This window comes from Olea europaea, unplaced genomic scaffold (assembly GCF_002742605.1).
Source record: "Olea europaea var. sylvestris unplaced genomic scaffold, O_europaea_v1 scaffold2230, whole genome shotgun sequence".
Taxonomy (NCBI): Eukaryota; Viridiplantae; Streptophyta; class Magnoliopsida; order Lamiales; family Oleaceae; genus Olea; species Olea europaea.
Window position 1 is genome coordinate 29,590 of NW_019240334.1, and position 13,980 is coordinate 43,569.

The 13,980-nt window shown below is 30.2% G+C and overlaps 2 protein-coding genes across 3 annotated transcripts; both read right to left on the reverse strand.

Moving 5' to 3' along the window:
- Positions 1 to 841: 841 nt before the first annotated feature.
- On the reverse strand, positions 842 to 4,908 carry LOC111380917 (UPF0057 membrane protein At2g24040-like). Of its 2 annotated transcripts, XR_002700256.1 has the most exons (3): positions 4,691 to 4,881; positions 3,703 to 4,595; positions 842 to 947 (listed from the first exon to the last, which is right to left on the reverse strand). XR_002700256.1 is itself a non-coding variant. In XM_023004584.1 (2 exons), exons 1-2 carry the CDS (start codon positions 4,778 to 4,780, stop codon positions 4,470 to 4,472), a joined length of 216 nt encoding a protein of 71 aa, XP_022860352.1. In that variant the 5' UTR covers positions 4,781 to 4,908; the 3' UTR covers positions 4,253 to 4,469. The 2 variants fall into 2 exon arrangements, 1 of the variants encoding a protein (XP_022860352.1); XM_023004584.1 differs by lacking the exon at positions 842 to 947 and having other exon boundaries at positions 4,253 to 4,595; positions 4,691 to 4,908.
- A 3,836-nt stretch (positions 4,909 to 8,744) lies between these two features.
- Positions 8,745 to 9,341, reverse strand: LOC111380916 (low temperature-induced protein lt101.2-like). The gene is made up of 2 exons (XM_023004583.1): positions 9,192 to 9,341; positions 8,745 to 9,037 (listed from the first exon to the last, which is right to left on the reverse strand). Exons 1-2 carry the CDS (start codon positions 9,279 to 9,281, stop codon positions 8,912 to 8,914), a joined length of 216 nt encoding a protein of 71 aa, XP_022860351.1. The 5' UTR covers positions 9,282 to 9,341; the 3' UTR covers positions 8,745 to 8,911.
- Positions 9,342 to 13,980: the final 4,639 nt, after the last annotated feature.

The following is a 13,980-nucleotide window of genomic DNA, read 5'->3' on the forward strand; positions in this document are numbered from 1 at the left end:
TCCAGCCCTACTAGGAGCCCAAATTATGTGATTGAATAGACCCTTCTCTATGTGTTGCGGGTCAATCCTTCTCCCCCCCCCCTTCTTCAAACTCCAACTCGTATTTTTCATAGAGAAATCTCCAATTAGAGATAGAAAAATCCATTTTGCATCACATATACGGGATTTCTCAATTCAGACCGAATAAGCAATATCACTCAATCATTATCAAATAACTGCAATCTTTTTTTCCATGTGAAGATCCCACCAGAGCGCTTTCTATTTCTAATAGGCCATAATCTATATCAAAATGATTCTCAACAAATCCATAAGGTATAATCCTATTTTTTCATTGGGTTCGAGTAGAGACCAAAAATCTTGAAAGACAAATCGAGCAAAACAACTCTAAAAATTAAAAAGTATCGTTAATTTCTTCCTACTCGTTCTAAGTACTATTTGGATAAATAAGAATCCCCTTCGTTACATGATCTCTTCTTCATATAGATAAATATAGGATCTATGGAGCAATTATTTAGAAGTACATTTTGTGCTGCAGTCCTTCCTATCTAATAGAAAAGGATCCCATAATCCTAAATCGATCTTACTTGGGATCGCAAATCTCAAGTTTGTCCAAGAAGAGTGGATCTATCAAGAAGAGTGTATATACTAGTCCGCTCTCAGAAACTACTCTAATATTTGACCTCCTCACTAGATTGGTCGAAGTGCTTGCAAAGCTGAAAGTATTGCTAACCAAGGAAAATGACTTGTGGGCTAAACTCACCCATATTCACTTTCGAAGCAATCGAACTCGCCTCTTGCAGTCCAAGATATCCCTAATGTAGATGAAAATGTAAAATGTATGTACAAATGTAGAGAGGAGGAAAAACACAAGAAGATCAGGAAACATGATTTAAGAACTTCATTTATAACCTCAGCGGAATGTATTGTAAAGCATGAACACATTGCATCTGCAATTCCAAGAAAAATGAGTTTCAAAATAGACCTTTTAAAGGTAGGGATAGTTGTTAGAATAGATGCCAAGTGACGCAAGAATAAATAGGCTCAAATCTACAATTGACAATAATTTATTCAATAGAATCGCTATTTACATTCACAAAAGTTATATATCTATCTCACTTTATATTTATCCTTATTAATTTTAAAAAATTACTATTCTCATCCGCGTCATATTTCAATATTGTCCTTATAAATTCATTCATTTTGAACACTATATATCCACACAAATTTTATAAACACATCCCAGTGTAAATCTATTCCTAATACAATTTCAAAATTAGGAAAAAAAAAAAAGAGAAGAAGAAACAAACACTATTCATTTCCATTTAATAAAACGTCAACCTTTTACCAATTCTCATCATTTCAAAATGTATTTTTCCCAATTTTAAATGCCTTTTGGAATTCCTCTTCATGAGGGAATTCAAGATTGTTGCATTGATGTATCATGCTGCATTATCTTATGAATACTTGTGAACTTCTCTCTAAGATTTAATCCAGAATGTAGCGTTGAGTTCTAATATAGTCAAAATTATCAGTGTTTTTGTTTATACATTTAGATATGTTTCCATGGCTAAAAATAAGCTTCCAAAATGCGTTTCTTGAGGAATTCATTAGGAAAAATGAAAGTTTAAGACTAGTTTTGAAAACGTATGGTAGATGATTCATTGATACCATTTTTTGGGAATATCGGTCTACATTTATATGCAAGTTAATACAGCCTCCTAAACGAAGGATAAATAAATTATAAAAGAAAAAGATAACACCCTGTTGAAGAAAGATGTCCAATATGTACTGTTCCAATAAAATCTACAAAATTGCTTCTTTATTACGTAGAGAACATTTTATACAGGTGCGCATCTTATTAAAGCTGGGAACTAAAGAGGGAAGAAGATGTTCTTCTTACATGGAAAGGACACGATGTTATATTTGCTACTGATTGGCTATCTATTTGATGATACCTTAAATTAATGTCGAATGTTGTTTTATTATATGTTACTATATTTTTCTCCCATGACTATTGTAAATAAATTTTTTCTTTTTCTTTCCTGATTATAGTTAAAATAATGATTCATTTTTCTTTCCTGATTATGATGCTCATAATTGTTATGGGTTCCCAGAAACCCAAATAAACCAGGAACGAAAACACAGAGATCATGTATCTCTTCTTGATTTCCTTTCACTTTCATCGTCAGGGCTGTAGTAGTGCAGTGTTGCATCTTTTCGCATTAAGTATATATAGAACAAACCCATAAAATTAACCATTAAAAGTCAAAGAAAGTCAAACAATTAGTATCAATACACGTGTTGTGGATTCTTGAAAGCAAAAAAAATAAAATAATAATAATAATAAAATAATAAAAAAAATGCAGAAAAAAAAAAGGGAACCCAATAAATTACTTGCAATGACATTGAAGCCTCCATTTGCAAGTGTTTTTAAAGTTCAAGTGACCAAATTGTTGAGGTTTTAAATTTTTAATGTTTAGATTTACAATTTTTAGTTTGATTTTAATTGAAGAGGATATTTGTTAACTATTAAAATGTTAGTTAAACACAAATTCGAAAAGAATATAAAAATATCTAAGAAAATTTTATGAAAATAGATATTAGTGGATGAATTTAGAGTGATATATTTTTATTTAATTTTATATATGTCCATTTTAAGTAAATTTACATAAGATTAAAAATATAAGATAAAACGTGGATGTAAATAATGGCTTCCTTATTTAATAGATTCAAACCAGATGAATACAAATTCTGGAGGGTGGGGGCAAGCAGTGGGAGGAAGGCATACATGCAAATGATCATTCATATAATCACCTTTCCCACACTTAACAGCAGCTACTATAGGGCTCGGCTACTATAGGGCTAATAGTTGATTTTAAGAGCATACAATTAATATATTATACAGTGTTAGTGCCAAACATCGACACCTTGTTCTAGTAGCTGAGTACAGTTTGCAAGAATTGAGGATTACTCTTCCCAGTAATCACATAATCCAAATTTCCAAGTTCCTATAGCCCAAAACAGTTACCATCTCGTTTAACAGCCTTGCTTAATTTGATATTCCCGTGTAGTAGAACTATAGCTCCCGTAAAGAAACCTTATAGAGATCCAGATTGTTAGACCTAGAGGACTTAGGCGCATAACTATCAAACTCATCTTGAAACCTCTTCAAACTCACCAAGATCACCTAAATACTCATTAACTTGTAGGCATGGATTCATTTTTTTCTATCACAAATAGACATTTCAGACTCTTTGATGAAGATATATGGTCAATTCACTCTCCAGACATATAGATCCGTTAAATAATATAAGATTGGTTAAATAGAGCCAAGGATCCCTGCGGAGCATATACAGTTTATGCTTGACCATTTATGAATTAAGGATTCTGATTTTAAACGACCAAACCGATTAATACCTCTCTTTACTACATACACGAAATCACCACGTGCATAGGAGATTGTTTTCACCAAACCAGGCTCATCTTAATGATAAGGCGTAAAAGATTAGCAATAAAAGTTAACACTTCCATATGAACAAGACCTTATTCCTATCAAACCAACTTACAACAATTAGTATTCTTACATTCTATAATGCATTCATGCGTAACATATTTATGCACCAATCTCAGGGACTTGATGAAAGGGAAAAAAGAGTTACGAGATTAAAAAGCATCCACATTAAAATAAGGTAGATAACTTACAGTAGCAAGTCTTCAGAGAGCTATCTGTACGCACTGTAGATGCTACAGCTGCCGTAATAGCTAAAAAGACCTATACACTCTTCATTTAGTTTGCTTGTCAACCACCCGACTCACAAAACCAAAAGAGACAGGACTGAAATTTGGCTCCAATTGAACATAAAATTCTAAGATCAAAACAATCACGACTAATGAAAGTAACAAAAGATGTGATCAACATAGCTATTCACGTGCACACATTTTCATATGCACTTAGTTTTCCCTGCATTGCATTGCTTACAATTCCTTACAATACATGCACTTGGTCTAAATTAATAGGTCATCAATTCTCTTCCTTTGATCAGTTAACCTAGTAGAGAGAGAGCCTTTTCACTTAAAAATAGTCTACATCTTTTCTTTGAAACAAAATAATTGCTTCAGCTAATGTATTGAAGTCAGAGTCAATTGCTAGTTAGAGCTATAAACAAGGAACACATAACTCTAGGGCTCAAGATCAATGATACAATTTTATATTCTCCAGAACAGAAATCATCTGAAATTTCTTAAACAAAAGTGGCAAAACTCGAACAGACAATTACCATAAAATCCAAATCTAAAAACAATCATAATTGTAGAGTCAACCAGAACAGATAAAGATAACACGACGTATAAACCTCAGTTTTGAAATTAAATTACACCATAATAATTCAATCACATAGTAAAAATTACACATCCGCCACAAATAACAATGGTGAAGTATGAGGAAATCGAGAACAGTTGTCAATTCAGTACTAAGCAAGTTGATAGTAATCGTCACGGAACCGATCGTGATCAATGAAAACGATTGCATAAAGAGCATAAATGATCCCAGGAATGTAGCCTAAAATGGTCAACAGCAAGCATATGAAAAACTCCACCTATAAAAATAAAATACATATAGTCAGCGACAGAATCATTAAAAGGAATAATCAAATCGTATGTACTTCAGAATGTAGCTATAATAGGAGCTTACAGTGCAGCAGCCATGTCGGAGACAAACCCCGAGAGGAGGGAGGAAAATTGCGAGTATGATTTCGCAGAGAATTGCGCATCTTGATGTCATCTTTCCTGATTTCAAATTTTCTCTCTGTTTTTTGTGATTTTACTCTGTTTGGATCTCTAAATTGAGAGAGTTGGATGTGGATTGCCGGATTGAATTGGGAATAATAATATCTGCTGTGAGCTGGCGCCAGATTCTTATATATATGCTTTATAAATTGGGAAATTGGTGCAAATGAACCATAACCTATGGCCTTTGTGCGATTTCGCACTTCCATTTTCATTATTATTTTTTGGCATGGACCACCTCGATTTAGCCTCTATTTGGTAGCAATTTTTCAATCAAAAAATCAATTTTTTAATCGTTATTTCACTATTTCAACCATTATTTTTGACTTCATAGGTTGAATCTACTTTTCTCTCTAACTGTCAAAAAATCAATTCTTATAATCACTATCGAGCAGGTCCTTATTATTTTGTTGAGGAATCATTTTTCATATATAATGTTTATTTTTTACTGTTTAAAGTCGATTTTTATAAATGAAAAAAATTGTTATATAATTAATTGAATAAAAAGTAAAATAAAAAAGAATATAAACATGATCAATGTTCAAACTCAAAACAAAATGACTTTACATTAACTCAAAAACGTATATGGTGTCAATTTGATACTTGACAAATCACATTAATGAATTCTCGATCATATATGACATTATATATATATATATATATATACATACACACACACACACACTAAATTTTCATTGAGTTAAGACAAAATTTAAAAAATAAGAAGAGGAAGAATGAAGTTCCAATAAGCAGCCTTTCAAAGTGGCCATTGACACTAAAATTCACAAGTATGCCATTGGAATCTCGCATGAATCCATATTCTCACTATGCGGGCAAGTGAGATATCGTCTACCTGCGTTCAAGTTCCACAAGGCATTCATTTGCACCAAACAACAAACATTCATTTTCATGGCAACGCTCATATCTTATGACTATTAACAAGAGACATGAATTTAATTATTAGGGCACAAAAATGAGAGAAAGAAACAATAAATTTTTGGAGGGAATTAGAAATGATGAATGGACGATTTCATTCTTTTAATTGGTCAAATTAAGTAAGTTTTTATTATTTTGTGGTCAACTAACGAGGAAAAATGAAAGGAATCCATCCATTTGTCCTCCGACTACAATGAATTGAAAGTTTTGGGGCCGTTGTTGTAACGAATGAAATATTAGAATAAAAATTGTAATTAAGTGAAAGATTTGAAATCGTATATATAATTTTACTTTTTTCACTAATTCATGAAATGGAGATGCTATTAAATATTTGGTCTCACGTTTATTAGAGCCTATTTGTTAATCATTAATTTATATTATGGTTTGCTATATGATCATTTTCAATCACATATTCACATAATAAAATATTCTACTCTTATATCAAATTTTTTTCTACTTTTTAGTCACAAATTCTCTTAAAAATACTATGCAAAACTCATTTTTTTTCAATTAACAAGAATTAAATAGGCATTTAGTGTGCTTCCATCACATTGGTCCACAAGGAGCGAGCGATCTCAATGTGGTTATTTAAAAAAGGTTGAACCTCAACTTTGAGGGTTCCCACCGCCTCGTCTCTGGAACATTGTGAATGAGGTAAATCGCCAAAATGTGCTCCAATAGGTCAGGGAACAAGAGCTTGTCCGTACACTGGTGTCCACAAAGAATCAAATTCCATATCTCAGGAATCGAACCGTCATACTGCGACTGCCAACAAGGTTGAGACTACCTCACTTCTATCCTTTGCACCACTGGAATATACCTCGATGGCTTAATGTGGTTATTTGCTCATAGGTAGAGAATGTGTTTATGAACAAAGCTACACAACTATTAAGGCTCCATTTGAGCCCTATTATTTGAGAGAGTATATTTTGTAATAATGATTTTTTAGAATGTTTCATTAAAATTTTAAAATTTATATGTAGAATTATTTTATTAAAAGATGTATAATTAAAAATGAATTTGAAAAAAAAAATTTAGAGAATGAGGGTCAAATAGACACTAAATTTTAACCAAAAAAGGTCAAAAATTTTTAAGAATGCGATCTTTAATTGTTTGGTTAGTAAAATAAATCGGCAACAACATTCACTAACGTTGGCGTTCAATTGTATCAGATGTAGGGCTATCAATGGATTGTATTTTAATCCGAATCCGATGAAATTAATGAAAGATGAATTTAGGGTTTCAATCCTATAATCCGATTAAAATTCGAATCCGATAATTAATTACCTAAATGGAGTAAATATGGATATAGGTCAATCCGATCCGATAATAATTCGGTTCGATTTATTATAATAATATAATATATTTTATATATTATTTCATAATCTAGTAAACATAATTTTTTCCATTTTGAAAATTATATTATGCTTTACACATAATTTTCAAATAATAAATAATATTAGATAATAGTATAATATTGTTAATTGAAATATTTGAAGAAATTTAATTTTTTATTAATTAAAATAAAATAAAAATAACTATAGTAGTTTTTTTTATAACATCAAAAACTATTAATTAATATGTCCAAAAATAATTTACATTGTTTAAATTGATATTATTTGTAATTATAATCTTGTTGAGGTTATGATTTTTAATGAAAATAATAAAATAAACTAGTAACACTTAGAATTGACAATTGACTAATATTCCACATTGAAATATCACTAAAATGTTGGTAAGAAGTATCCTTTAAAAAGTTAGTATCTTACATTGGAAGATTATTAAAACATTTCAAGATGAGTCCCCTTTAAAAAGGAATTAAAGAAGCATTATTTGGATAAAAAATTGATTTGGGTCTTTTAGTATAATAGGTGAGCCCATCAAGATTGTTAAAATATTTTTTGGAAAAAAAATTATATTACCCGAAAAAATGGTGGAAAAAATATTTTTTTTTCCAAATTCGGATCGAATATCAGATAACATAGCAAATCAAATATGGATTTAACAATCAAATATCCGTTAGATTATCGGATCGGATCGGATCAGATTGGATAGGATAATTTTTCTTAAAAGATCGGAACGAATCTGGAAAGATCCGCTCCATATCCGATCTATTTACAGTACTAATCATATGTGTTCTAACTACCAAATACATTGTAAATAAATACTTAGAACTTATTTGGTTTGGAGTAAAATTTGATTTTAATTTGAGTCAAACTCAAATTTGATTTTAATTTGAGTCAAACTCAAACTATCAATATTAACATCTTTTATGGATCCCACAACTTTTCTACGACATATTTCAAAAACTTCTATCACAATCTACTAAAAAATCAAATTTTAATCTCTACCAAACACTCTCTTAACATACAATCTTGAACAGTATATTAAAGAGAATTTTAACGTGCTCTTCTTTAATATTGTTTATTACTTTCTAGTTTACCACGTGACAGTGTCAAACTTTGAGCGTAGAGTCCAAGAAAATGATGAAAGAACAAAACATAAATGCATTATACGTTCATTTTAAAAAATAAAAAATTTAGATTTTACAACAAATTTGAAATACCTTTCTCAAATAATCCATAAATGTGAGTAACATGATTTTCCAAAGACTGCATAAATCACCTTAGGTGTCACCCATCTGATTGATCGATCATTCTGTTGTTATGTTTTTGTTGTCTATTATATAAAGCCGAATAAATGTCCTTTTAAAGGAAGAGTCTGTGTCTCTTAATCAAAAAACCTTCTTGGTTTGTGCCTTAAAAGTGAAAATTGAATAATCCATTCAAAGAGACCATTTCCACTTGAGAAGAATAAAAACTATATATATACACACATAATAAATTTCGCTGAAAATAGCTAACGAGGGCATACGATTACAGTTTTGTTACAAGTATAGAGAAAATTGACAGAATTTTTACAGAGAAACACTTGGCAGATTTTCATTGATTTTTGACACAACAAACACATAAATTCCACCATACCTATGGAATTATTCAAACGATTATACAAAAAATAAAAATAAAAAATCAATGTAATGAAGACAAAACAAAATGTCTGTTGAACGAAGTTAACATGAGTAAATTCATGTACTGAATCATAAATAGTTTGAAATTATTGCATGATAACTTGTTTCTACGAAAGAAAATGTAATAATATTTCTTTAGAAATAATAATAATAATAATAAAACTAGGCATTGAGAGGACGCCACTCATCATCAGGGTTTGCCTCACGAACCACGATGGCATATACAGCATAAATAATTCCAGGAACATAACCTAAGAGCGTCAGTATCAAGCAAATGAAGAATTCGCACTGCAATTACATAAATGAAGGAAAAAGTTGTTAATCTTTACATTTCAATCTATTGATTAATAAACAATTCAATCCATTATCGAATGATTCAGAAGAGTTGATGATGAAATTTAAATGAAGAGAAAAAGAAAAAAAGAAAGATACTGTAACATACACTGCAGCAACCATGTCTAAAGAAGACTCCCAATGGTGGAATCAAGATTGCAAGAAGGATTTCCAAGAAGACTTCACACCTAGATGGCATCTTAATTTAATTTCACTTAACGATTCAAGAAAGAGATACTGCAAATTGAAATATTTAAACAAGAAAACAATATATATATATATATATATATAATGGAAATCAGTTTTGACCAAGTTATAGTATAAAGATGGAGTTTATGCATTGCTAGCATTTAGGCGACCATTAATAAAGAGTCAACAAACTAATCGTACATGTAGGATCCATATTTACCAGTAAGATTATATACAAAATGCGTTGACGATTAATTTTTAAGGTTGTGTTCATATGTTGAATTGAATAGGATTAATAAAGGGAGTCGCTTGCTAGAATTTATAAATTTATTGTGTTTCATCTAGCACGTCTAAAGTGTTTTATATTGTCAATCAATTATTTTATCTGTATTACATGGGGCTAACTAAAGAAAAAAATGTCTCGAGTTCTTTACGACATGTTTGGTATAGATATTTTGAGAATAGATTTCATGAAAATTGATTTTTATATATATATATATATATATATATATGAAAAATTGGGGCTCAAACAAGGGCTATATGCAAAATGTGTCGACGATTAATTTAAAGGTTGTGTTCATATGTTGAATTGAATAGGATTAATAAAGGGAGTCGCTTGCTAGAATTTATAAATATATTGTGTTTCGTCTAACACGTCTAAAGTGTTATATATTGTCAATCAATTATTTTATCTGTATTTTTACATGGGGCCAACTAAGGATAAAAATGTCTCGAGTTCTTTACGATATGTTTGGTGTAGATATTTTGAGAATAGATTTCATGAAAATTTATTTTTTCAGAGCATGCGTTTGAAAAATAGGAAAAAGTTATGAACCCATGTTCAGAATTATTTTATTAGAAAAATCTGTGATTGAAAATGAATTTAAAGAACCTGTATAAAAAGGAACTGAATAGAAAAAGGAAAGAAAAGAATGGTTTGAAAACGGAATTTTCAATATCCATTGAGCAATGTAAGTTTATTCTTCTGTCCATATGAAGGAAGAAAAAATTTACTTGACTATTGAAAGGTTGTATGCATGTCAGTGATTAGGGAATATAAAGACAAAAAATAGCCTCAATTGGATATTTCATTTTTTTTTTCCATTTTTTACCATTTATCTTGAAAGTAACATTTTATCCACGAAATTGACTTTCTACATTAATAGAAATGATGTCTTTAAATACATAGTTTCTTCTAGTCACGTCAGCTTTTTCCTTACCTTCAACTTAACAAACTACTTTTACAACTGGTATTTGAAACTAGGACCACTTGTCTTATCACGCAATTCATCTAATATAGTAGAAATTGTATCAAAATTTCTTTAGAGAGTCGTATTCTATTATAGTACTAAGACACGTTTGCAGTGACGGATCCACAGTGGGTCTTGGTGGGTCACATGATCCACCAATTTAAAAATTGAGTTTTTTTTATTTTTTTCCACTTCAAAAATCAGATTTGAAGCAGAAGAACGGAGCCCGAAAAATCAAAATCCTTCACTTCCGCCACTGAATTCAGCCTCCTGCCATTCCAAACTATCCTCTTGACATTCCAATTCAACTGCTACTGACCGACTGTCTGCTCTGATTGATTCTCCGTTGAAAACCCTTCACTAAATTGTAATTTGCTACTTATTCAGTCACTCACACAAAGTTGACTATGCATTTATTTAATCATCTTGTGATCTTTTGTTCTTTTTAGTGTTATGGCTAATCATTGCTGTAGTGATTGATTTGTCAGTATGTTGAAGATTTTTTTGCAATTTTTTTTTTGGTCTATTTGATGGTAGTTTAGTGTTCATTTTTGTTTCCAAGATTAGAAAGCTTTGGATGAAGTTTTACAAGAGTCTCATCAACTAAGATTTTGATGAATTTTAAAATATTATAAATCTCAACGATTTTATGGATTTGAATAGATTTCCCAAATTTCATAAGAATCTCATCAAGAATTTTAAAAGATTATATTTAAGCTTGAAATTCATCCTAATCTTTTAAAATCTCCATATTAATAAAATTTTTATAAATTCACTAGTTACTGAAGATACCTAAAATTTAAAGGACTTAATTGAATTTTATTAAAATCTCAATTGGAACACCTAATTTTAATGAATTTTATTAAAATTTCAATTGATGACACTTAAATTTAAAATGATTTTTAAAATTCATCGCAATCTCAATTGAGAACACTCCCCTTAATTTTTTAAGAATGTAAAATATTCATTCTTGAATAGTTAATTGACTCATTCTTTAGATTTTTATTTTTTTTGTTGATGGTTTCTTTTGTATTTTCTTAAGAAATGGAATTGGAAATCTACTTAAGTGCTCCAATTTTTATCGTATTTTGACGATTTTAAGGTAATGGATTCTTACTGTGATTTTTATCTTTGTTTAAGTTGAAATGCAATTGATAATGTAACATTCAAATTACTGTGATTTTCATATTTTTCACTTGAATTGATTGTGATAGAAAAATAATTTAAATGTAAAAATGCATTTTCCTTTGATGATCACAATATTAAGAAGGAATATTTGGGAGATAAAAATGATGATAAACTTGGTGATGTTCGAGATAAATGAAAATCTGTATTTTTTGCAAGTTTTATTGTGTCCACTTACTCAAAATATTTACATCCGTCACTGCGCATTCGATCTTAATATTAATTGGACATTTTATTAGTATGGTGCCACTACGCGTTCAATCTTGATATTAATTTGACATTTTATTAGTTTGGGGTATGCCTACATCTTTATATGCGATATTTATGCGCAAAAGCTTTTCCAAAGCCGTTCAATTCCTCTTTTTCATGAATTACATATCTTTTTATTTCGTACAACTTTGGATATATATCACATATTTTTATTACATATTAAAAGAATACTAAATGGGCCTTGAGCTATAATCCATGCCAGAGCCCGAAATTCGTCCCTCCCCATACAAGTTCCAATCTAAATCTATTTATACTTTTTCCGCAACATCTTTTTCTTGAATTTTTGTCCTTAGCCTTCCATCTTTAAATGCATTTAATTCCGGTTTTAGTAGGCTATTAACATGAAAAGGCAAATTTACGTCACGTTTGATAAAGTTTATAGTGCTTATAAGTTCATCAAAAAAATATTTTTAATTACATATTTTTTAATTCATAACCTTTTATACTTTTAATCATACATTCCCTGTGATCCATGACTTGAGGTCCATTTGATTAGGGATGGACAAAAATCGAACTAACCCACAAAAACCAACCAACCCAGACCGAACGGACCGATTTGGGTTGGTTTTTCCTTAGAGTTTTGCCGAGTTTTGTTTTTTAAGAAGAAAATGGCTTGGGTCGGGTTACGGGTTGATCCATCAAGACTGATAAAATTCATCCAATCCAACCTGCTACTTAAAAAAATGAAAAAAAATTAAAAACAAATGTAAAAATTAAAATGTTGAAACATTGCAACCCTATATAAAGTCTTATCATTTCTCTCATACTTCATCTTTCTCTCTAGCCCTCAAGATAAAGCCACCCTCTCTTATTCTCTCTCGTTCAAGCCTATCGATCATCGCCAACTCTATTTGCGTCTAGGCTTGACACTAATCCCCAACATTTATTCCTTTGATACTCTCAAATTAAATTTTAAGTTCATTATTCATTTGCAAATGTGATGTCATAATGTAAAAATTTGCGGCTTGATTTCAGGCATTTTTCCCCCTTTAAGTGAGATGACAATTTTCATAATATGTGCATTCTCCTTCGTGCATGATTACAAATTCTTGTTCATGGTCAAAGTGTTGTAGTTCATGGGTTTTTATTGTCGAGCATGTCTTTATAATGTTCAATGTACAAACCGACCAACTCAACCCAGTCCAACTGAAAACTTGATTGGATTGGGTTAGGTTGAAATACATAAATGGGTTGGGTTTGTTTGATTTTAAATCGAGCCGATCATGTTAGATTGGGTAAAAAATCGACTCAACTCACCTCAAAAAAGTCAAATTACTTTTGAACTAAGAAGTTGTTTTTAAAAATGTTTGTATAATTTTAGAAAATGCTTTATTTAGCTAGAATAGCTTTTTAAAAAAGCTGACCTAAAGTAAGAATATCTCCAAAAAAAATTCTATACACAAAATACGCTATATTTTAGTGTCAATGTTTAAAATTAAGTTTCGAGAGATTCTCTATTACAACTTTTTCAAAATAAAGAACGAGTTTGAAGAGTCAAATTCTATATCTATTTTTATTTAAAAATGATTGCATTAATAAGTTACTAATTTCAATAATATACAATTTAAATTATTCAAATCACATTTAAATTAATTGATCATTAACATATAAAAAATTATGTTAAATAACAGATGAGCAAAAATAAATAAATGTTCATAAAAAAATTAAAAAAATAAAAAGTTAAAATGGAGAGCACCTTTGGAGTGCATAAAATATTTACTCTTTAAATTTGATGATGCTCTCTATTATTTATACGATACTCTTAATAAATTGAGAGTTTGCTCCAACTTCCTACATATATAAAAGAGGCAAACTTTTCCAGGACATGTGTTGCAATTTCCCATAATCATTCTCTCTCTCTCTCTTTTTGTTCCATTACTTTACGCAATAACAATTCCCCACTCCACAAGCCCATACCAAAGAGCAGCACTAACAAAATGTACTTCACTCAGCGCCCCATACCTCTTTGCTCCTTAATTTACTTCACATTCCGCCCATATCATG

What these genes read in the sequence shown, in the direction of transcription:
- LOC111380916 (XM_023004583.1), bottom strand. Translation starts at nt 9,281, where the DNA reads ATGCCATCTAGGTGTGAAGTCTTCTTGGAAATCCTTCTTGCAATCTTG. An exon ending in TTAGACATGGTTGCTGCAGT is followed by an intron (nt 9,038 to 9,191) that starts GTATGTTACAGT and finishes ATGTAATTGCAG; the next exon opens with TGCGAATTCTTCATTTGCTT.
- LOC111380917 (XM_023004584.1), bottom strand. Translation starts at nt 4,780, where the DNA reads ATGACATCAAGATGCGCAATTCTCTGCGAAATCATACTCGCAATTTTC. An exon ending in TCCGACATGGCTGCTGCACT is followed by an intron (nt 4,596 to 4,690) that starts GTAAGCTCCTAT and finishes TTATTTTTATAG; the next exon opens with GTGGAGTTTTTCATATGCTT.